General features: G+C 43.7%; 3 protein-coding genes across 3 annotated transcripts in view; 2 read left to right on the top strand and 1 right to left on the bottom strand.

Moving 5' to 3' along the window:
- Nucleotides 1-6,509, top strand: part of rundc3b (RUN domain containing 3b) — a 19,708-nt gene extending 13,199 nt beyond the window's left edge. Inside the window, 4 exon segments of the mRNA XM_027009475.2 lie at nucleotides 4,249-4,398; nucleotides 4,888-5,005; nucleotides 5,007-5,016; nucleotides 6,338-6,509. Coding sequence (XP_026865276.2) covers nucleotides 4,249-4,398; nucleotides 4,888-5,005; nucleotides 5,007-5,016; nucleotides 6,338-6,483 — 424 coding nt within the window. The 3' untranslated portion in view covers nucleotides 6,484-6,509.
- A 4,911-nt stretch (nucleotides 6,510-11,420) lies between these two features.
- Nucleotides 11,421-15,801, bottom strand: slc25a40 (solute carrier family 25 member 40). Its single transcript, XM_027009496.2, is given in 14 exon segments — nucleotides 11,421-11,676; nucleotides 12,002-12,082; nucleotides 12,251-12,332; nucleotides 12,774-12,883; nucleotides 13,271-13,358; nucleotides 13,361-13,446; nucleotides 13,544-13,556; nucleotides 13,558-13,584; nucleotides 13,586-13,670; nucleotides 13,922-13,989; nucleotides 14,163-14,269; nucleotides 14,393-14,452; nucleotides 15,428-15,534; nucleotides 15,663-15,801. Coding segments are annotated over 14 exon segments (1,062 nt in total). The 5' UTR covers nucleotides 15,674-15,801; the 3' UTR covers nucleotides 11,421-11,539.
- Nucleotides 15,802-16,330: 529 nt separating this feature from the next.
- Nucleotides 16,331-21,633, top strand: dbf4 (DBF4 zinc finger). Its single transcript, XM_027009471.2, is given in 14 exon segments — nucleotides 16,331-16,852; nucleotides 16,999-17,075; nucleotides 17,078-17,170; nucleotides 17,615-17,716; nucleotides 17,718-17,804; nucleotides 18,027-18,077; nucleotides 18,217-18,286; nucleotides 18,485-18,561; nucleotides 18,649-18,688; nucleotides 18,871-18,916; nucleotides 19,304-19,435; nucleotides 19,553-19,667; nucleotides 19,787-19,902; nucleotides 20,304-21,633. Coding segments are annotated over 14 exon segments (2,004 nt in total). The 5' UTR covers nucleotides 16,331-16,815; the 3' UTR covers nucleotides 21,265-21,633.
- The last annotated feature ends 225 nt before the right edge of the window (nucleotides 21,634-21,858 follow it).

Raw genomic sequence — 21,858 nt, forward strand, 5'->3', positions numbered from 1 at the left:
GAAAACAAAGAAATACAAACACATTTGAAAATAAGTAAATGATTAGAAGAATCAATGAATTCTAAAACATTCTGAGAAAAATTGTAGAATTGAAAATGGCACATTGACAGCTTAACAATTAGAAATAAAGATATATGGAGGAAAAACATTTTGAACAACTATAGAGTAATCCTCCAACAAGTAAAGAGCAATAGGTAATATTAGAATAAATTGAATCCCTTGAGGCTGAAAAACTACATCAATCTAATGAAACCCAGCCTCACTATAGATGACATTACAATTTAATTTCACACTATGCAAATGATCTATTTTTGTTATGATGACAAACTACAACAAAACGAATTCATTATGTGGAATTTGGGCACAGAAACCCAATCACCAAAAAAACTAATATACTGATATTCCAGAAAAGATCTAAAACTCAGGAAAACGTATATAATTTTGTAATAAACAACACAAATATTAAACACTCAAACACAAACATATATTTAGGCTTAACAGTAAGTTCCACACGAGGTTTTGGCTTGGATGTGAAGAAACTCAATGAAAAAGCAAGGAGATCTTTCTTTGCCATTAAGAAATTGCATCCATTTGAGATGCAAATTAGAATTTGTCTTAAACTATTTAAAACAGTGTGACTGAACCAATTGTACTTTACAGCAGTGAGGTATGGGGACCTCTGGCACATAGAGGTTTCAGTTTGAGACAAACGCCCAACCGAGACACTGGACGGAGGACTGCGTAGAGGAAACACACAGAACAACGCATTCAGAGGGCACTGAATTAGGACACTAACCCTCTACTATTAAACAGGCTTTTGTTACTAACAGACACACTCTTGGTATTACACCAAATACCACCAAATATCCTCAGGATAACTACATACTCTCCCAAACAATTAGAGCCAACCAAATTAAAGCTGGTGAAAAACAGAAATACATCGCATATCAGAAAGAACCCAAAAAGCACAACACAAATTTCAATATTATGTAGCCTATTGTGGACAGCTTAAATGTCCACAATTAAAAAATAATAATTAAAAATCAAAGGAAAGTGCTGACAATGTCCAGACTCAGTTTGCCCCGAGAGGACGGCGTGCACAGACCTGTCTGCCCCGAGAGGACAGGCGTGGACAGACCTGTCTGCCCCGAGAGGACGGCGTGCACAGACCTGTCTGCCCCGAGAGGACATGCTGTGCTCCCACTGCCACTTGGGAGTGATGGAGGCAGAGCTGCACTTCCTAACCGAGTGTCCCAAACATGAATCCCCCAGAAACCCAGATGAGCAGCACCTGCCCTGAGTGTCTCTTCTGTGATTGGAGGAATAGAGAAAACTGCCCTGGATCTTGGAAGAGTAGGCTGATTATGGAAGCAGCCAGATTTGTGGCATCACAGCCTAACATGGCGACACAGTGACAAGCGACAAATCATGTTGAGCCTTTTCAACAGAATGCAAATAAATTATGACGCGTGGCGCAACAGTGTAAATGATTTGTTTCCAGCTAATTCCATGGCCCAGTCATAGACAGGTGTTGTCAGAGGTCCCCAGCCTCTACTTAGAGCCACTGAGAGATGTCTCTACTCCCTGAACTTGGCACAATAGTTAGCTAGGTTAGCTAACATGCTAACTAGCTTTTACCTAATTTGTCTAGCTGCGAGGCTAAGCATTTAGGGTTTCACATTGATTTGTTCACAAATAATTTAGCTATGTGTTCAAAACTAGCCATTTTAAGATGCATTAACTGCACGTTTGCTTGTCGGGAGTCTGCACACCCACACGTGGCAGCAGGAGCAGTCTCGAACACAACAATACTGACTTCAGTCAGTATTGTTGACTAATGACCATCAGAAACTTGTTTCATTCTTTTCCTATGAATTTCCCATTTCTTGTTTGTTAATTTGCACTGGCAATCGCGTAACTTATAACATTCATGCCAAAATATTTAATTGAAAAGAGAGGGACAGGGAGAAGGATGGGGGGGCGGAATGGGGGTAAGAGACAGGGAGAGAGATGGGGGGGGCGGGGGCGGAATTGGGGGTAAGAGACAGGGAGAGAGATGGGGGGGCCGGGCCGAAATGGGGGGTAAGAGACAGGGAGAGAGATGGGGGGGCGGAATGGGGGTAAGAGACAGGGAGAGAGATGGGGGGGGCGGGGCGGAATGGGGGTAAGAGACAGGGAGAGAGATGGGGGGGCGGGGCGGAATGGGGGTAAGAGAGAGGGAGAAAGATGGGTGGACGGGGAGGAATGGGGGGTAAGAGACGGAGAGAGATGGCGGGGGGGGGGGCGGAATGGGGGTAAGAGACAGGGAGAGAGATGGGGGGGCGGAAATGGGGGGTAAGAGACATGGAGAGAGATGGGGGGGCGGGGCGGAATGGGGGTAAGAGACAGGGAGAGAGATGGGGGGGGCGGGGCGGAATGGGGGTAAGAGACAGGGAGAGAGATGGGGGGGGCGGGGCGGAATGGGGGTAAGAGACAGGGAGAGAGATGGGGGGACGGGGCGGAAGTGGGGGTAAGAGACCAAGGGAGAGAGATGGGGGGGGGGGGGGGGGCGGAATGGGGGTAAGAGAACAGGGAAGAGAGATGGGGGGAGGAATGGGGGGTAAGAGACAGGGAGAGAGATGGGGGGGAGGGGCGGAGATGGGGGTAAGAGACAGGGAGAGAGATGGGGGGGCGGGGCGGAATGGGGGTAAGAGACAGGGAGAGAGATGGGGGGGCGGAATGGGGGTAAGAGACATGGAGAGAGCTGGGGGGGTGGGGCGGAATGGGGGTAAGAGACAGGGAGAGAGATGGGGGGGCGGGGCGGAATGGGGGTAAGAGACAGGGAGAGAGATGGGGGGGCGGGGCGGAATGGGGGTAAGAGACAGGGAGAGAGATGGGGGGGCGGAATGGGGGTAAGAGACATGGAGAGAGCTGGGGGGGCGGGGCGGAATGGGGGTAAGAGACAGGGAGAGAGATGGGGGGGTGGGGCGGAATGGGGTAAGAGACAGGGAGAGAGATGGGGGGGCGGAATAAGGGTAAGAGACATGGAGAGAGCTGGGGGGGCGGGGCGGAATGGGGTAAGAGACAGGGAGAGAGATGGGGGGGCAGAATAAGGGTAAGAGACAGGGAGAGAGATGGGGGGGAATGGGGGTAAGCGACGGGGGGGGCACTGTGTCTATAGAAGGAAGACAGTTCTGCCTGCTGTCTGGAGGATGGAAATCTGGGAGTGTTTGGTTTGACTCTCGTGTGAGGCAAAGAAAGATCACACAGGGCTTTTTGGGGTCTGAGCGTGCTTTCAGTGGGCTTATGTACCAAAAATAAAAACACTCCAAGAAAGGCTGTTGTTTTGCAGTGATGGCTTCTTCTGATCACGTGGATAAGCAGTCTACTGGACTGAACTCTGATACTTTGCCTGGACAGCACTGTAAGGATCTTCCAGCCTCTGTCACTTCACTAAATCAGGATGCTGTTGGAACAGCAAGTTCTGTGCCTTCCATGGTCACCATAACAATTTATCATAATGAACACAGCGTGTGGATACATAAAAAGCTCAGATCTGGACGTGCGTGGTCTTTTGAAGATGATTAGAGTTAATCATAGCATCATTTATTGCATTGTTTACTTCTTTGGAAAGGATTGTGCAACACAACATACCCCCCGCCCCTGACAAAGCATCCTGTCCACAGACACTCTATCTGATTAAAACGGACTGGCGCCTCACTATACAGTGGGCTACTACATGCACTGCAGTATAGTCACTATATCCTAACATCTGTATCTGCTGATAGTTCACAGCTGTGCAGTTTCAAGGTTCCTTACAGCCACTTTGCTTACAGTGTTGCATTATTGGGGCTTTTTTCCTCCTATTAGTGAAGCCACGCATCCTTCTCTGCAAGCATGTCACTTTGGTTGGTGTTGTCCTCAAAAAGGTCAAAGGTCAAGGGTCAGAGGTCAAAGATAGTCAGGTAAAAGGAAACTTGGTTTCATGCAATGTTGGTGGGTGATTATACCACATTATTACAGTTGTGTATGAAAAGCATGGTTCATATTTTTTCGTTTCATATTTTTTTTAAAGCTGTTGTCTCAAGTCACAGACAGTTCTGAGAGACTGGGGGAATAATAACTTTGTCTTATGCATGTCACTGCATGTTGTGTTCCTCGCACGAATCATCAAACTGTGACCGAGAGCTTCATGGTGTGCATGATTGTGTGTGTGTGTGTGTGTGTGTGTGTGTGTGTGTGTGTGTGTGCCTGTGTTTCAAATGCCAGCAGGACTGTACTGAAGAACCATGACCTCCGCTCCAGGCAGGAGCTCACTTCCCACCTGACCAACCAGTGGCCCTCCCCTGGCACCCTGGACACCAACGCAGTGGCCTTGGACACGCTACTCTACCAGAAACACTCAGGACAGTGGGATGAGTACGTGCTTTTACTTCTGGTTTCCTGTCTGTGTTGCCCTTCTGTGTTCTGCCAGTGGAATGCTGCCTTGTGTATATGTTATTAAACCTCCTCTGCTCAGTCTTTTATTGCACTAGCGTCGTGTTCATGCCGTCCAGTCTCCTGTACAGAGCTTGCACACTTTTCCGCTGTCCCTGTCCAGGGTCCTGACAAACAGATAGTCACTATTCCTGGTGTGCCCTTTGTTTCATGAAGCAGAAACGTGTGGCTCTGATGTTCATTGTAATAACCAGAGGCTGAAATTCTGTATATGGCTTTGGACTAAAATGGCAGACTAAAATAAATCAGGATTGAGCAGAAATGTGGGGTAGAATGTAACAGTTTGAGTGTGTGTGTCCTGGAGTAATAGCCTTCCCTGCAGAAGACCTGCTGCATCATTTCTAGGTGTGTGTGTGTGCGCGTGTGTGTGTGTGTGTGTGTGTGTGTGTGTGTGTGTGTGTCTCTTCACAGGAAGAGCTTTCAGAGTCTGGACCAGCTGTCTGCTGATATGAGCCTGTCTCAGATGTCTCTGGACCCAGGACATACACACACACACAGTCTTGATGGCAAGGCAGGACTCACACACTGGCCACAGAGAAGGTACACGTGCATGTACGTGTGTATGTATGTTTGTTTATGCGTGTGTGTTTGATGAGGCAGTTTGAGTGCCGTGTCACCAAACTGCAGTATTTCTCAGTGGGGTTGTTGTCATTTTGAGGAGGATGATCAGAAGTCCCTGGATAAGACGACAGCTGATTTAATGGTTCTGCTAGAAATAAACATAGTGGCCAAGTGATGTGATGTGAGGTCATTAACTCACACTCATCTGACATATAGGGTGACCTGAACCTGCATGAAATGGAAGATGCCTGCACCAGGGTTACCACTAAGGTTGTCCCAGTGGTGATAAAGCCACCCTGTGGTTCCCAAGCTGGAGGACCGACTCCAATAGAATATATATACATATCCAAACACCATTCTGCCGTAACATTAAAAACCTCGGCGTAATACGGCGGTATATCCTGCAAGTGCCTCCAAAATGAACTATGACCTGTTTGAGCCATGGACTTCCATAGACCTTTGAAAGTGTTCCGTGGCATCTGCATGGTGTAGATCAATGTAACTCATCAGTCCAGGCCACCTACTTCCATTGTTCCCACATCCATTTCCGATGCTCATATATCCATTGTAGGCATTTTCTTTGGTGGTCAGGGGTCAGCATGGGTACTCTGATTGGTCTATGGCTTGCCCATCTGCTTCTCACCTGCTTCCAACACATCAACTTCAAACACTGATTGTTCACCTGCAGACAAATATATCCCACCCCTGGACAGGTGCCATTGTAATAAGATAATCAATGGCATTCACTTTACCTGTCAGTGGTTTTAATATTGTGGCTGATCACTGCTTATACCAGCTTATTGGTTGGTTTTAGTTATAGTGGTGGTTGGAATTGGGCTTATTGCTGCATTCCTACTTCCTAGGCTAGCATGTCTGATAGTAACTTGTCAACTAAGTTGGGAATGTGTATTATATAATGTATGTAATATTCATACATGTGCATATCATGTCCCCCCCGTAGAGAGAGTCTATTTTTATATGCTGTTTTGCTGTACAGATGAAGCTCTTCACACGTTGCCTGAAGCCACTGGAGTGGGAGTTCCCATCTCAGTGGCCTGTCAGCATTTGTGGTGTCTAGACTGCCTTCTGCATAAATGTCAGCCTCTATTACATGCCTTATCAGACAGGCTTCGTCTTGCACTGCTGGCACTCTTATTTTTTATCCAAGTTACAAACTCTAAAGCATCGGAGAAGTGTGTGAGATGCTCATCTCTGTAAACTCAGAGAGGCTGTATATTAAAAGGGTGTGTGTGTGTGTGTGTGTGTGTGTGTGTATGTGTGTGGCGCCGCGCTTTCATAGGTAAAGAAGACACACCATCTCTGAGAGGTTTGTGTGGATCTCTAACATCAGTAGCCAGCTACAAGTCTTTGGCCAGTTTGAAGTCCAGCGAGTATCTGGCAAGCCCCATCACAGATATGACCAGTCCAGGACTTACTCCATCCTAAGTGCACGCACGCACACACACACACACGCACACACACACACACACACACACATGCACGCACACACACACACACGCACACACACACACTTACTTCTACAGTCTATCCATATCTTCATTATTACAGTTTTCACTCACCACTAAAAACCTTGTCCTTGAATCAGACTGTAAAGCTGTCAAACCAGACCTAAATTTGGACTCCACTGTGCTAAGATCAAATGATCAGCGGAAAAGAAAACTACCTAAAGACGCTTCTAATGTGAATTGATTATGAACGTCTCCTCCCAGATATGTTGTCATTCCATTTCCAATCGGTTCATCCTCTTCCTATTAGTCCTTGAGTGTTCTCTGCCTCAGTGTTCTGTCTTCAGCCAAGAGTCTGCAGCAGTTTTATTGTGTGGATTAGCTCAGGACCCCTTTTGAATTGTTTTTTCCCTTTTTTTGACCATCTTTGATATAAGATTATATTCCTGAAGAACCTTTAATGTAATATAGTGTAGTAGATATTTTGACCATAGTGAGCCACTCGATACCATATTGAACGCTACCAAGAAGAGCCTGTTTTCGCACCGTTACTACCCAGTAGATGCCTTTTAAATAATAGCCATGGCTTTGGAGCATTGCCTAATATGGTTGCTTGAAGTATTCTGGCCCCTCTGTGCAGCCAAATATTGAGTGGGAGATGGAAATCCACTCAAATGTTCCTCCCAGGTTTGGAACAACATAAATTGCTTTGCAACTTTTATGCATATTTATGAGTTGCATGATTTACATATTCATCAACCAGTAAAATGACAGCATGCTAACTTTGGAGCTATGCCTGCCTCATTAACAGCTCAATAGGTGATGAGCTCAATAGGTGATGAGCACTGGATCATTGTTTCTATTTCTGTGATGGCAGTGGACAGGCTAATACCCACAATACGTTATATGACTTCTCAAGCCTTGGTGTACAGGGATCGTTCAACCAAAAGTCAGTAAAGGGATTCACAACAACTGAAAGTTGATGGTGTCTCTTCTTCAGAATTCTTGTGTGAGAAGGAACTTAAAACGCTGTCTTTTTAAACGGTTTCCCAGGAGCAGGTGTAGGTGTAGCCTGCACTGTGTGCTCCAGCTACAAACAGTTTGCATTTGTGAACTGATCCCTGAAATGTTCAAGGCCTCACACCATTAGCTATTTTCTAGCTACGCATGAATATTTCGAAACTATTGTGATCACGCTTTCATAGATATGGAGATGCTTGTTATAGTACTTTTTTTTTTTTTTTTTTTTTTTTAACCTGAAATTCAGTTTTTATGTAGATAAATTCATTGTCAATCTTTTGATTAATTAGGTTTTAACAATTCTAATTCTTTCATTTGATTTATCATTCTGACTAGTAATCCAGACCAATGCCAGTAGTTGAGAAAATGGCTGTTCTTATTTAGTTGAACTTTAAGCCCTATCCAAGACTGAAAATGAGTTTGATTTGATAATTGATGAATTCCCTAAATAGTGAATTTTGAAAAGCTTAAACCACAAAACCGGGGTACCTGCATTTACATTTACATGTCTGGAATTTAGCAGATACTCTAATCCAGAGTGACTTTACAAATTTACTGCTTTTATGTTGCACATGTACATAATGGTTATAACCCGAGTGGTAATTTAAGAAGCAGGATTTCACACCTATAGCAGGCTCCTAAGATGAAATATCTATGAAATATCTTTTGCTTTTTTATTAGTATTAGGCATAAACAGGTGTAGCCACAGGTAAAATTTTAGCACTGTGTTTATTCTCCATTATATCCATTTTTGGTTTAGAACCTTTTTTTAAATAGATTTTTTTAATTCTATTTTAAATGCTAAACACTGTATTTACTTTTTCCCCCACATGAGATTAAACCTTTTCATACTATATTGACACATGAAAGCATCGCTCTGGGGATTCAGTAAATCCATCACACCTTTAAAGGTGTTAAGTGTTTTTAATTGGTCATTTTGGCTTTAAACCTCTGCATTGAGAACCATATGAAGAGTGTAGCCAACACCAACCATTTCTTCTTAATTGAATGCTTCTAATTCCGAGCTGCCATGGTTGTTTGATTGTAGCTTTGAGTCAAGCTCACCAAAAACCCGTGAAAAGCCTTGAGGAAACTGTATTACAAAATGGGTTGGCATGCCTATTCTACTTCAAATCTTGTTGTTCACAATTAAGTCGACGTGCCAAACTCGGTTTTAGTATGTCTGCAATCAATGTTTTGTTTCTTTGATTTAAGGGGAAAAAAAGCATGAAATAGCATGCTGATTGTATGTTTTGTTGTCTTGTTTGACTGAGATTTGTAGAAGATGTTTATCTCTCCTGACATTCCTTCTCTGGATCATCCAAACTCACAGGAAACACCTGACAGCAGCAGAGTCTCTATGGATACCATAACATGGGAACACGCTGCATTCATCTGGAAATGGAAGATGTAATTATATAGTGGGCCAGGCTCGGGGAAAACCCTTGATAAAGCCTTAAGGCCAAGCATATAGTCGAACAGTGTGGTGTTCTCGTGATTGTCATGCCATCCAGCCAGGCCTCTGTTCTCTGGTCAGTTTTATGTATAGACAGAAGGCAGAAAGAGTCCAGCATTACTGCTGTGCTTTTTCCTCCCCACGGTGTATTTGCCTTGCTGTGGCTTTAAAGGAAAATTTCACATAAATTTCAGATTTTCTTGTTTGCCTCAATGATCCATGGATATGCTGACAGAAAATCACATTGAACTGTGAAACGATTATCAAGATAAATTATTGTTGAAAGTGTTCTCAGGCATAGAGGGTAGGTATGTAGAGAAAAGTCCTTTTCTCTTGGACTATTTAATATGACGAATCTATATGAAAATAAGATTTTTATGTGATTTTACCTTTTCTAGGTTTTGTTTTCTGGAGCCACCAAACACAAAATTGAACAGATAATGAATGTAATGTGAGGGAGGGAACTACAGACGTAGGGGCGTGAGGAAGGGAACTACAGACGTAGGGGCGTGAGGGAAGGGAACTACAGACGTAGGGGCGTGAGGGAAGGGAACTACAGACGTAGGGGCGTGGGGAAGGGAACTACAGACGTAGGGGCGTGAGGGAAGGGAACTACAGACGTAGGGGCGTGAGGGAAGGGAACTACAGACGTAGGGGAGTGAGGGAAGGGAACTACAGACGTAGGGGAGTGAGGGAAGGGAACTACAGACGTAGGGCGTGAGGGAAGGGAACTACAGACGTAGGGGCGTGAGGGAAGGGAACTACAGACGTAGGGGCGTAGAGGGAAGGGAACTACAGACGTAGGGGAGTGAGGGAAGGGAAACTACAGACGTAGGGGCGTGAGGGAAGGGAACTACAGACGTAGGGGCGTGAGGGAAGGGAACTACAGACGTAGGGGAGTGAGGGAAGGGGAACTACAGACGTAGGAGTGAGGGAAGGGAACTACAGACGTAGGAGTGAGGGAAGGGAAACTACAGACGTAGGGGCGTGAGGGAAGGGAACTACAGACGTAGGGGCGTGAGGGAAGGGAACTACAGACGTAGGAGAGTGAGGGAAGGGAACTACAGACGTAGGGGAGTGAGGGAAGGGAACCTACAGACGTAGGGGAGTGAGGGAAGGGAACTACAGACGTAGGGGTAGTCGAGGGAAGGGAACTACAGACGTAGGGGAGTGAGGGAAGGGAACTACAGACGTAGGGGCGTGAGGGAAGGGAACTACAGACGTAGGGGCGTGAGGGAAGGGTAGCCTAGGCAGAGGCTGAGGGTGGCGGGACTAGACAGTGAGGTTGTTCCTTCATTCAGATCCACATGCTTCTCTCCATCAATGTCTTAATTTTTCACCATCAGTGTGATCTTAAATGCTACAATGATCGTTCTCCATTTAAAAAGGATAGTTTTGCGGCTGTCACTGAGATGGTATTTTTGCACTTTATTTCTACATGTCCATTGGTCATGGTTTCTTAAATAAATAAAATCTCTGTCAAACTGGGATTGTGCTTTTTAAACTCACATTCTAAAAGGAAAAAAAGTACAAGTACTTTCTTTTGTTCATTTCCAAGTAAATTGTTTTTCATACTATGATGTACTATGTGAAGTAAATGCGGGTTAGGTAAATGATTTAGAGTGAATCCTATGATGGAATTCACTCAATCATTTCCCTACCCAGATTTACTTTCTTGTGTGGTGATTATTGGGAATATTTTCCAGTTAGTAGGTTGAGTTTTTTAAGTCATGAAAATAAAACACTTTTAGATTTACATTAACCAAATTATGCTCACAAACATGAATACATTCTTAAGTCATGAAAACTAAGACAAACCGTCTCTATTGGCACTGCAAAGCAATTTTTAAAAATCTAATTAAAATACATCCACATCTTGTTTTAAGGACGGTGTGCATAAACCCCTGCTTGTTTGTTGGACTATTATGAGCATAGACACAAATAATTCAGAAAAAGGTCAAGCATTCAAACATTTAATTGCAAAATGTCTGGCAGTCCCATAGTTTTCTCCTGTAATCTGTGTATCCTAAATGAATATACTGAATGCACTGCAGTCTTGTTAAACCACAGACTGACATTATTCTACACTTATGAACCAATTCAAGGAATTCAGTTTTATATTATCTTTTTAGTTTATGTTTTTTAGCTTATGCTTTTATCTTATATTTTAGTTTATGTTTTTAGCTTGTGTTTTTAGTGCATTTTTTAGTTTATGTTTTTAGATTGTTTTTATCTTATATTCTAGCTTGTGTTTTTAGCACGTTTTTCGTTTGTTTTTAACTAATGTTTTTAGTTTGTGTTTTTAGCTTTTTTTTTTCTTTTCTTTTTAACTGTACAATATGGACCACTGAGCAAACAATTCCACTATCACAAACTGCTGCTTCACAACCCATCTGCACGACAGAACATTTCCTCACAGCCAGTACCCTGAAAACTGCGGATGGCTTTTTAAAATCGTTTATGGTTGCTTTGATCCACATATGTGTACAACACACACACACACACACACACACACACCACACACACACACACACACACACACACACACACACGAGCGTGATCAGGTGCTGCTGTTCTGGAGAGCGGTCGGCCCGCGTCTTTGCTGATTGCGCTTGCGGAAGGCAGCCTTTCCGAACTCGTAGACGCTGATCATTATGGCACAGGCTGGAGCCACCTTTATCAGCCGCGGCGTGAAACCTGAAACGGAGACGTTGGGAGTGCAGGTTTGACGGTGCTGTCGATTCTGCCGATGGCAATGGGAATAGTTTGACTGTTTGAAGAGGCGCCGTTAACTACAGCAGCGACATCTAGTGGTTAATTATAGAAAATAACGGATTTACTGACACCACGGCCTTGTTTATCAAACTAGTCCGCAGAAGCAAAACTGGTCTGCTGGTACCAAATAAACTCGATTACCCATGATAGATGAAATATTTTCATTGATCCTAGCAAATTGCAACTATTAGGGGAAACTATATCCAAAATCTGATCCCATGTTTCAGCTGTGATTTGAAGCCCTTACCCACAAAGAGTCCTCTGATACCGTTTTCTGTCACAATCCTTTTCATCACAGAATACGTTGAAGAAGAGGCTCTAGCCATCACTACAAAAACAAATGTGTAAATAATTAACTTATTTTTAATACAAGCTGTGGCTTATCTAGCAACAGAAGCTGTTCTTGCATTTATCATTAACTGTTATATGGCAGCCATTATCCAACTTATTAATTTAGCTTTTTTTGCTTTCAAGACCAAAGTTTGGGAAAACATACAATTCCGGGCCTGCAGTTCACCCAGCTCCACTTGTCTCCTGGTCTTGACCACGTCGAACGGCAGCGTGACAACTGATGCAATCTGAGAGGAGTAAACAGGAAGTCTGACACAAAGTCCCACGGATGCTCCTCCAGAGGAGGCACAGCTGCTGTAAGATAGTTTGCATTTGAGAACAAAAGCAAGGCCTGACTTAGTCAGGGCCTTGCTTTAGAGGGGGGGTTCCCAGACCCAGTCATGGGGATCTACCACACTGCGTAACAACTCAACTCTAATCTCAGTCTTAATATAAATCCAAGCATCATCCAACACACCTGCCTGTGATGAAGGCCTGGATTAACTGGATCAGGTGGTTTTTTTATAACTAAAAGCTAAACTCCAGGACCAGATTTGGAAACACCTGCCTTACAGAGTGTTGCGATACATCTCATCACACCGAGAAAGCTTTGAAACAGAGACTGAAGGAAAAGGTGGCCCGTCTCAGGCCAAATGCGGTGGCTCGCAGGGAGAGCGACGCAGACTCACAGAGCCGGACACGGCTCCTGCGATGAAGGTGATGGAGAACGTTGGCTCTCTGCTCCCGCTGGACCGACACAGCCAGGCTTTGCCCTTCTCGTAGTTATACCAGTACAAAGCTGAGGGGGCACGCACACAGCACAAGTAAATGCTACAAAATGCTATAATAATGTGCAGGATGAGTCATGCAAGATGTGCAAACATGCAAAACATAGTCTGAAGGAATAGTTTGGTACAAAAGGAGTATTATCAACTAAATTATAAAAGGCCAATATACCTGGCTCAACTCAAGAGGCTAATTAACAAGTCAGTTGGACATGTTGTAGCAAAATATTAAAAGGGACTCTGAAGTTGCACTCGAGAACCCCACAACCAGGTATGGTTAATAATGGTAGGAGGTCATTTCAATGAAAGTGCCGGAAGTAGCCCGGTTAAATCTGTAGTAAGGTTTCTGTATCAGACTGGGTTTTCCCAGATCTCCTGTGTTAGCGTTTGTGTGTGTATACCTGAGAATGGCACATCCCTGAGCAATGTGGGTCCCAAGCCCCTCCAGAGAGTGAGCCAGCCTTCAGCACGGACCACCTGAGCAAACGGCGGGCACTCAGCTCCCTGTACGACTGCCTCTCCGACTGCAGTTTAGTGCGGATCAGCTCTAAAGGGCTGATCAAAGTAGCAGATCCCACTGAAAGGCACACACAGGCAGACCTGATCTGAATCAATCCGTTCGACTCATTCTAAGCCTGCTGGCCAAAAGCCAAGTGGGGGGAGCCAAAGGTCACCTCTGGCGAGCGCTGCCGGCCAATAGCGGCGCCTTGTCTGCCCTGATCGTTCATATGGAAGCGGAGGGCGGAGCAGAGCTGGTCGTAGCAGGTGAAGTAAATCACCGTGGCTGGCACTGCCATCACCCTGCCGAGGGAGAACACTGCACTGGTACACGTCGTTGGGATGGTGCGAATCACGGCCATAACGAGGCAGTTAACGGGCTCCAAAAAAAAAAAAAAAAGAAGAAGAAGGGGGCTAACAAAAGTTGAAAGCCAGCGGATGTGAGCGCCGCGGGTGACGAACAAGCCACCCGGTTCTGTTCGCTGGTAGGAGCATTACCGGCTTTTCCCTGTCTAAGCCGTGTGTGCGAGTGCGTGAAGGTGTTGATGACTAACAGGGTGGGGGGGAGGCCACTCCACAGCGACTTGAACCCTTCCGTGCGCACGATCTTAATAAAGGCGTCCTGGGTCACAAAACAGAACAAAAGGAGAAACAGCATTCAACTCCCATTAGTCCAGTACATCGCACCGAAGGTTCCTTAGTGTTTGAGAAAAATTCCAGTTACAGCGGGTTGCTGTAAGACAAAAGTTAAAATGATTCTAAGGCAAAGAGACCTCTTTCTCTCCCTCCACTCACCAGGGTGCCATTAAAATGTCCGCGAGGTTTATACCACGCCTTTCCATTCCCATTCTCACACACGCAGATGTGATCCATCAGGCCGTTGCAGTACACAAAGCACTTTCCTGAGTGACAGATGGAACGTGAGTGTGAGTGCACTTTAAACATTCATCACAGCCTGAAATCTTTGAGAACTTTCAGCTCAAAACTCTAACTGACTGTTTTTTTGAGTGTGTGTTTTCCTTTACCTTTGGGGAAAGGGCTTCTCTGTGCCTGGAGTCTGATCTTTATGACATCTAGAGGAGTTACTGTATAAAGAGAGCAAACATACAATATTCTCTGCCTGCAATGCACCTTTGACCAATAATGATGGACATTATTAAAACAGCATTTGTTCCCAGAGCTTCCTGCTGGGTGATCATGTGTACACCTGCTATGCACTGCATGCATTTACATTTCACACAGTTGTTTCCATCCAAGTTGTTGAATCGCCTTGATTGTTTGACAAGTACAAGCCTCTATTTTTCACAAAAGTGATGGTAGGATTAGTGCTCCTCTGTTTGGCTTCAAGGTACTTCAATATACTGCACAATTGTGTGATTTCTCTACTCTGTAGCACACAGGACTCGGCTCAGTAATCACCATTTGGGTTTGTTAGAGCAACATAAATGTGCACATAGGCCCCAGAATGGCTCTGGCGAGAGCCTCCTTCATCCGGAGTTTACCTCAAATAAATAGCAAGGCCATACAATATGTGGTTTTCATTGTTATTTCACCATTACTGACTGATTATTGGTAATGACTTAGCAGAACATTTACACAATGATGTTACTTATTTTATAGCATGTTCTGCCTGCCTTTGTGCTAAACGATGTGCCTCAGTTGATAATACCATAAAAAAAATAAATAAAAAAAAAGACACCACCATAAATAGGATCATTACCACGACGTTTTGGCACAGGTCCAAGGAATATTAATACTATGGAAGTATCTTATCTTTTATATATCTTTATGTCTGCAGCAAACTAAAAAAATAAAAATAAATAAATAAAAAAAAACCCAGCAAATATTATGGCAGATGTGTTTGTGTGTGTGTATGTAGGTACATGGTACAGAACTCTATGTATAGATGTTTATACCTTTTATATGTTTGCTAAAATAAATATATCCATGAAAGGCTCAACTATGCAGAAAAGCTCTTTAGTCAGTGTACAGGTTAATATGACGATATAAATTCACACAGTGGGAAGAAGTCATCTGAACAGACTGCATTTCTGCCTTACCAAACAGTGATGTAAGGAGAGCCCCGGAGCAAGAGGCCATCATCTGCTGCAACGGCGTTATGCTGTCCACAGACGCCTGGGATCTCGGAGAGGTCATCTCACAGTGTCTGTCATGAAGACAAAGCAGCCAGTTATAATACTATTGCACAGAAATACAAGCTATAGTAGACACTAGATACCAGGTAAGGGTCAAAGTCATCTTAACCCAATTCTGTAAGTTGATCAAGTTCCTTGCCTTGATTCCATCCCTTTCTGTGGATAGGTGAATAATTTTATCTCCTGTAGCTAACTCCTAACCCAAACCGAGAACATCTCCTAAGACGCAGCACCCGATTTCATGGCATCTAGTCGCCAGCAAATGTTTAACAAGCTATGCTTACCACTTCGTTTAATTCAAACTATATTCCCAAACCATGTCAGCAAAGACAGACTACATCCACCAAAAAAGAAGTGGTCGGCATTATCAAGTGACCTTCATTAACAATAATCATACTTGAACTTCATGTTTTCGTAACACAACGTGCACTGGACGTTTGTGCAGGTGCCTTTATTTTCAAGTAAGCGGATTCGTTGCTTGTGGACGCAGTGCGTGCATAAGGATGGAATTAATAGAGAACATTTTTCACCGTGTGTTAATTGTAATTGTTCTATTAAGGCTTTAAATAATAATAATAATAATAATAATAATAATAATAATAATAATAACTTTTCAATATGTAAAAGGTAACAAGATTACATTTCTTCATACAAAATAAAAAAGAATAGAAATGATGCATCTTAATGTGTGCTCTATTAACCTAAAGACACGCTCTCCAAATTCCTGTCAAAATACAAAGTTATGGGTGTCGAAACAATATGTGGAGATAAAGAATGACATGTGGATTTACTGAGTGGCGTCACGGTGGAAGTCAACTTGAGCGGGAAAATAGAAACATGTACGCTTCGAGTACGTTTTAGACCGCATCAAAACAAATGTAGTAGTGTCTATTTAATATATAATGAAAATATTAATTTATTACAAATATGTAGGCGAGGGTGAAGTCTGTCCAAGACGTCCCTGAGGTATGTTGGTATCGCCATTATTATTCGGCTAACTTTGTTAGCTAAGCTAACGAACGCTAGCTTCGCTCACCTAGCCTGAACTTCCTGTGTAACGTTTCGGGAGTTTAAAAAGCGGACACGTTTAAACTCAGCTTGATACAGTCTACGTCCGGTGCTATAGCTGTTGCCAGTTGCCAGTATCATAAACGCTACCTGAATGACTTTGTCAGATTTCCGTACAAATACCAACGTATCTAATGGCGATAATCCTTGAAGAAATCCATCTGTTCACAGCCTGTTTACTTCGGTTTAACGTTAGCTAGCTAGAAGCCCGTAGCTACTTTGGGATGCATCACCAGAGCTTTGCGAAGCCAGCATTTAAAGGTAAATGTAATGCTGTCTTTGTTAAGTATTTATGTTTTAAGATGTGTGGTTTTGTGAACAATCGTCTAATAAAGATGATCATTGCTACCTTGTTTTACCTTATCTGGTCAATATGTCATTTATTTAAAAATGCTGTTTTCCAACAGACTCAAAACTGGATAACGACGTGCACAAGACAGCTGCATCCAAAAATAAACTGCAACCAGCATGTGATCCTCTTCGGTTACAAGCCCCTTGACGGGGCGAATATTTTATTTGGATTTACCATGTAATAAACGAAGCCTAACTTTGGAAAGTGATATCAAGAGCCTTGGAGGAGTGAGTACAATCTAAGCTGCTTAGTTTTACATTACACATTCAGCTGCAGGCATAACTTGCATGTTTTTATTAATTACATTTGTTACATATTCCCATTTAATTTATTTGCTCCAATTTATATACACCCAATTGGTACCCATATAGTATAATCTTTGAAGCAACACATGCATAGTGTACTGATTGTTTTGTTTCTCGTCCCATTATTTCATTAAAGCGTGCCCACTCATGATTGCTTCAAGCTATATTGATTGGCCTTTCAAACTGAAACAATGAGAAAACGAGAATGTTTGTTTTGTATGTTATGCTTGATTGCCTTTCATCCTTTTAGTCCACTGTGATTGTTGCTCAATAGCTGTCTTTTAAAAAGCAGTGGAAAATCTGTTCACCGCGGTTCATATGTAACACTGCATATCTTAATTTATATCTCTCTCACTCTGGTATCAGACGGTGGAAAAGTTTTTCAGTAAAGAAATCCGATACTTGGTTTCTGGGAAGCCTGAAGCTCGCCATGTGCAGCGGCTGGCTCAGGACTCGCCGGTACCCAGTCCCGGATTCAGGCCTCAGCTCCCCCCTTCCGGGCAGCAAGAGGGACAGTCTGGGCCCCAGGGGCAGCTCACTGGGACCAGCTGACACTGTGAGCAACCTGACCGTTGTTGATCTCTCCACTTCAGACTGCAACACACAGTCTCAGTCCTGAAATCAGTTGGTCTCAGGAAATAATGCTGTCGAAAGTCAACGCTTTGTCATAGCTGTTTTGTTAAGCTATTACCTCTATTTAAGAGGAGTTGGCTTTTAACTTCTATCACTTCTGAAGGAACTTGGTCTAATTTCATCACATTTCGATGGTATTTCACAGGTCCTTGTGAGCAGAGGGAAAACATTAGTGGAGAAAGTCGTTAAGGAACAAGTGAGTGATTTGCGGTTACTTTAGCCAATGCTCAGTGCAGTGATGGGCATTACATTGCAGTTCTCACCTACCATTGTGGACATGTTAATCAGTTTGCTTTCACTGAGTGTTATTCTCCACCTTTCCTCCATCATCCTAGGAACGGTTTCATATTAACCGAATCTTGGCCAGTGCATACGAATGGGGTGTTAAAATTCTCTACGTTGATGGTAATCATGTTTTTTTGCACTACACTTCTCACAACACACTCAACCTAGCACAAACCAAACAAAAGAGCACCTTTTACATAGACATATGTTTAGTGGTGTTTGTGCCATTTTAATTCCCTTCAACTCTTGGTGCTTTCACCCTGTCCTTCAGCTGTACACTGTAGCCGTGCTTTCTTTGTTGTGATGCTCTCTCTGCAGATGTCATTTCTTACGTTGATAAGAAGAAAAGCAAACTCCCCAAGATGAGCACAGTGAATCACACAGCGAAGAAAGCTGTGAGTGTCTTTTGTTTGGCCTTGGCTAACCACTGAAACTTAGAAGTGCTTTGCTCATGTGTTCGTCATTTTTGCCTCTGATTCTAGGCCAAACTTGAGACCTCAGAGGGATTTCAGAAATGCAGAGGTGAGTAAAAACAATATTCCCTTTTCTTGAAGTCTGCAAAATCTGACTCAGCTAACAAGATTTAATAAAATCTGTTTCAGTCTTTATATAACTGTAAGCACTCAGTTTGAGGTAAACTGATGCAATTGACTCCAATCCTGCTGTGAACTTTGTTTTCTAAATCTGAAGTTCTTTGTTCTCAGCTGGTCGAATCAGTCGTCCCTTTGTTAAAGTGGAGGACTCCAGCAGGTACAAGAGAATTTCATTTATTCAATGTCTATTGGTGAAAACGGGATGCTTTTATTTCTCATGATGCCAAAAGTGTGCTCAAGTGAATTTGATATCTACAGTAAGGTCCTGTGATCAAAACGTACCAAGACCTCTCGCGTAGGTTGAAATTCACTCAGTGGTGCACAGATATACCTATATTTCTTATACACACATTCCTATCACTCATATCTTGACTAGTAACTAAAAATAAAATTCAGTAGTCAAATCAGTTTAGGGCACAGTTATTTTTGGGGAGGCAGTGTTCGGCAAAAGTTTGAAAAAAATGAAAATCACATATAGCTGTCGTTCGTATATTCTGAGTTTGCATACGGCGGGGTCTTACTGTATATACTGTGATCTTTACAGACAGTACCGTCCTATATATCTACCAATGCCCAACATGCCCATGTGTAACCTCAAATCTGCTGCCCCCTGCTGTCCATTCTTGGTGGAAGAAACCTGTAAAGACTCCCATAGAGGAAAAGTGAAAGAGCGAGGGTATGTCCGTTATCCATCGCATCCTAAACAAAATGCTTGCCTTTGTTGCTTCATCGCTTGCTTGCCTTTATGGTCATCATAAACGAAGTATCCATCTCTATCTATTTATTGCCTCAGGTCCTGTGTAGATCGACGGGCAAGGGGCAGGAGAGAGAGACGCCGAGGCCATGAAGATCGGAGGAAAGGGGGTTATTGTGAATGCTGCATGGTCAAATATGAGGGCCTCAAAGCCGTAAGTAGCAGAATAACCACTTTTCAATGTGCGATGGGCCAGTCATGATCAGATCACTGGCTGCATTTGTAGTTCCACATGCGTGTTCATCTCTAAACTAACCAGCCTGTGACCCACAGCACCTGCAGAGTGAGCAGCATCTGGCTTTCTCTAAGAGTGAGGAATATCTGGTAGTGGACAAAGTTATCTCAGGACTCACCTGTGACCTCATACGCATCAGGACCCCAAGGCAAAGGTACCATTACTCAAGTTCAAATCCAGCCACATTTTAAAGCAAGTTTGGTTTTGTTTTTGTTTGTTTGTTTGTTTTTGTTTTTAACCAGCAGGTGATGCAGTGATTCTGTGTCGGTGAGTCTTGGGCATTATTTTAAAAGCTCAACCGAAGACAGGACAGAAGGCAGTATTGTTCTGTATAACAAATGCATGCTTGCTGTTGATGTATATTTTACTTTTTTTTTAATATATATATATAGTTTTTGAAAGATATTTGCTCTGTAATACTTTTTCCACCATGACAGAAACTCCATTAGGGCTTGGCGCCTTTCCCAGGTTAACGTTTAAAAGATGAGGCAGATGAATGGGTATGCCATTTCGCCTAATGTGCTCAGATGTATGGTTCCAATGGCTCCCCTGCAGGGCGAAGTTCAGTGTCTCGTCCCCGCTCCTGGCCCCAGGGGTAGCCATGGGGAGAGACGGAGCTGCGGAAAGCGATGGCGAGGAGGCGACTGACGGGTCCTCACTTTGCTCCTCTCCCAACGCGGAGCTTAGAAGCAGCGAAGAGCCCCTGCCAGCCCGCAAACGCTGCAGAGAGCCGGCCAAGGATCCAGGGGAGGACCAAGCTGGGCAGTCAGACACGCTGGAGAAATCCAGCTCCAAGCGCAGGTCATTTGAGTGGGCATCCAGCTCTAAAGCCGCCTGGCAGAAGGCATTTGGTACGTCGCTGTCCAGCACAAGACCAGCATGTTCCTCTGACTCCCAGGAGAAGGACATCAGACCATTGGAAATTAATTCAAAACTAAGGAATTCATGGAGTGCACCACCTGCTTGCAGAGATGTTGGAACTTTAAGATCCTTCGCTACAAAGCAAAATTTGAGAAGTGCCTGGTGTCCACCAGGTGCAAAGACCTTACAAGGAGCTCAGCATTCTAACGAGGTATCGGAACAGTGTGCTGTTAGCCATCCAGACATTCAGACTGCACAAATACCAATTTTGGATATCATAGAGTGTTCACAACTCTCTACAGACAGACTCCCCAATTCATGTCATGGGCCAATCAGAACTGAGCAGTCTGTTGACATAAGCCATGGGCCTGACACAGTTGAAAGGCCCTCGTCCAGCAGAGAACATGATCCAAGCTGTATGGACAGTCTGTCTCAAACATTACAGAGGAAAGTGCGTGACTCAAGGAGTAGGCGGAGAGTTTCAGCAGAGGTTCCTCAGGGTCTCACCACTAAACATGTAGAATCACTGAGTGCGAAGCCGTGCAGCACAGCTTCCCAGTCCCAGAGCCCTTCGGCCTCCGACTTGGACTTGCGTCATCTCTTCCAGTCCAGTGATAATGTGGAGGAAAATGATTTTAAGGGCTTCAGCAATTAGTGCCTAAAACCCCAGAGAAAACAGAAAACCAATGAAGCACTGGCAAGGCCACTGAAAATGTATTGGAAAAAATGCTGTGTAACATGTTAAAATGTATCTCACTCTGAGCTGAGATACTGAGAGAGTTCCTGTATCTGACAGGTTAGTTTCTAAAGGACTATATCGAACTGCCATACATCTGTTATGCAACTTTCAACAGAAAACACATGAAATCCCCAAAACACAAAACCTTCACGAAGACAAATGTCTTTTGAGCTGTTTGCACATGCCTGTATAAAATGGACTGTGCTATATATGTGCAAGGAATGCTACTTGCCCTCCAAATGTATATGGAAGAATTTGTGCTCTATTAAATCCTTTGCAGACAAATTAATTGTCACGTCTTAATTCATTGAGTTCATGTAGAACAGAGCTGTTAATTAGCTAATGATATTAGGTAGCCAGTGGCAGCTCACAAGTCAATGCACATGTTGCAGAGTGAGAAGTGCATGAGCCTTGTTAGGTCACACACACACACTCACCACATTGGCAGCGAATCCCACCTCGTTTGATGTGCCTGAAGATGACAACTCCAATACTTGAGCCATGTCTGAT

Source organism: Electrophorus electricus, chromosome 5 (genome assembly GCF_013358815.1).
Source record: "Electrophorus electricus isolate fEleEle1 chromosome 5, fEleEle1.pri, whole genome shotgun sequence".
Classification (NCBI taxonomy): domain Eukaryota; kingdom Metazoa; phylum Chordata; class Actinopteri; order Gymnotiformes; family Gymnotidae; genus Electrophorus; species Electrophorus electricus.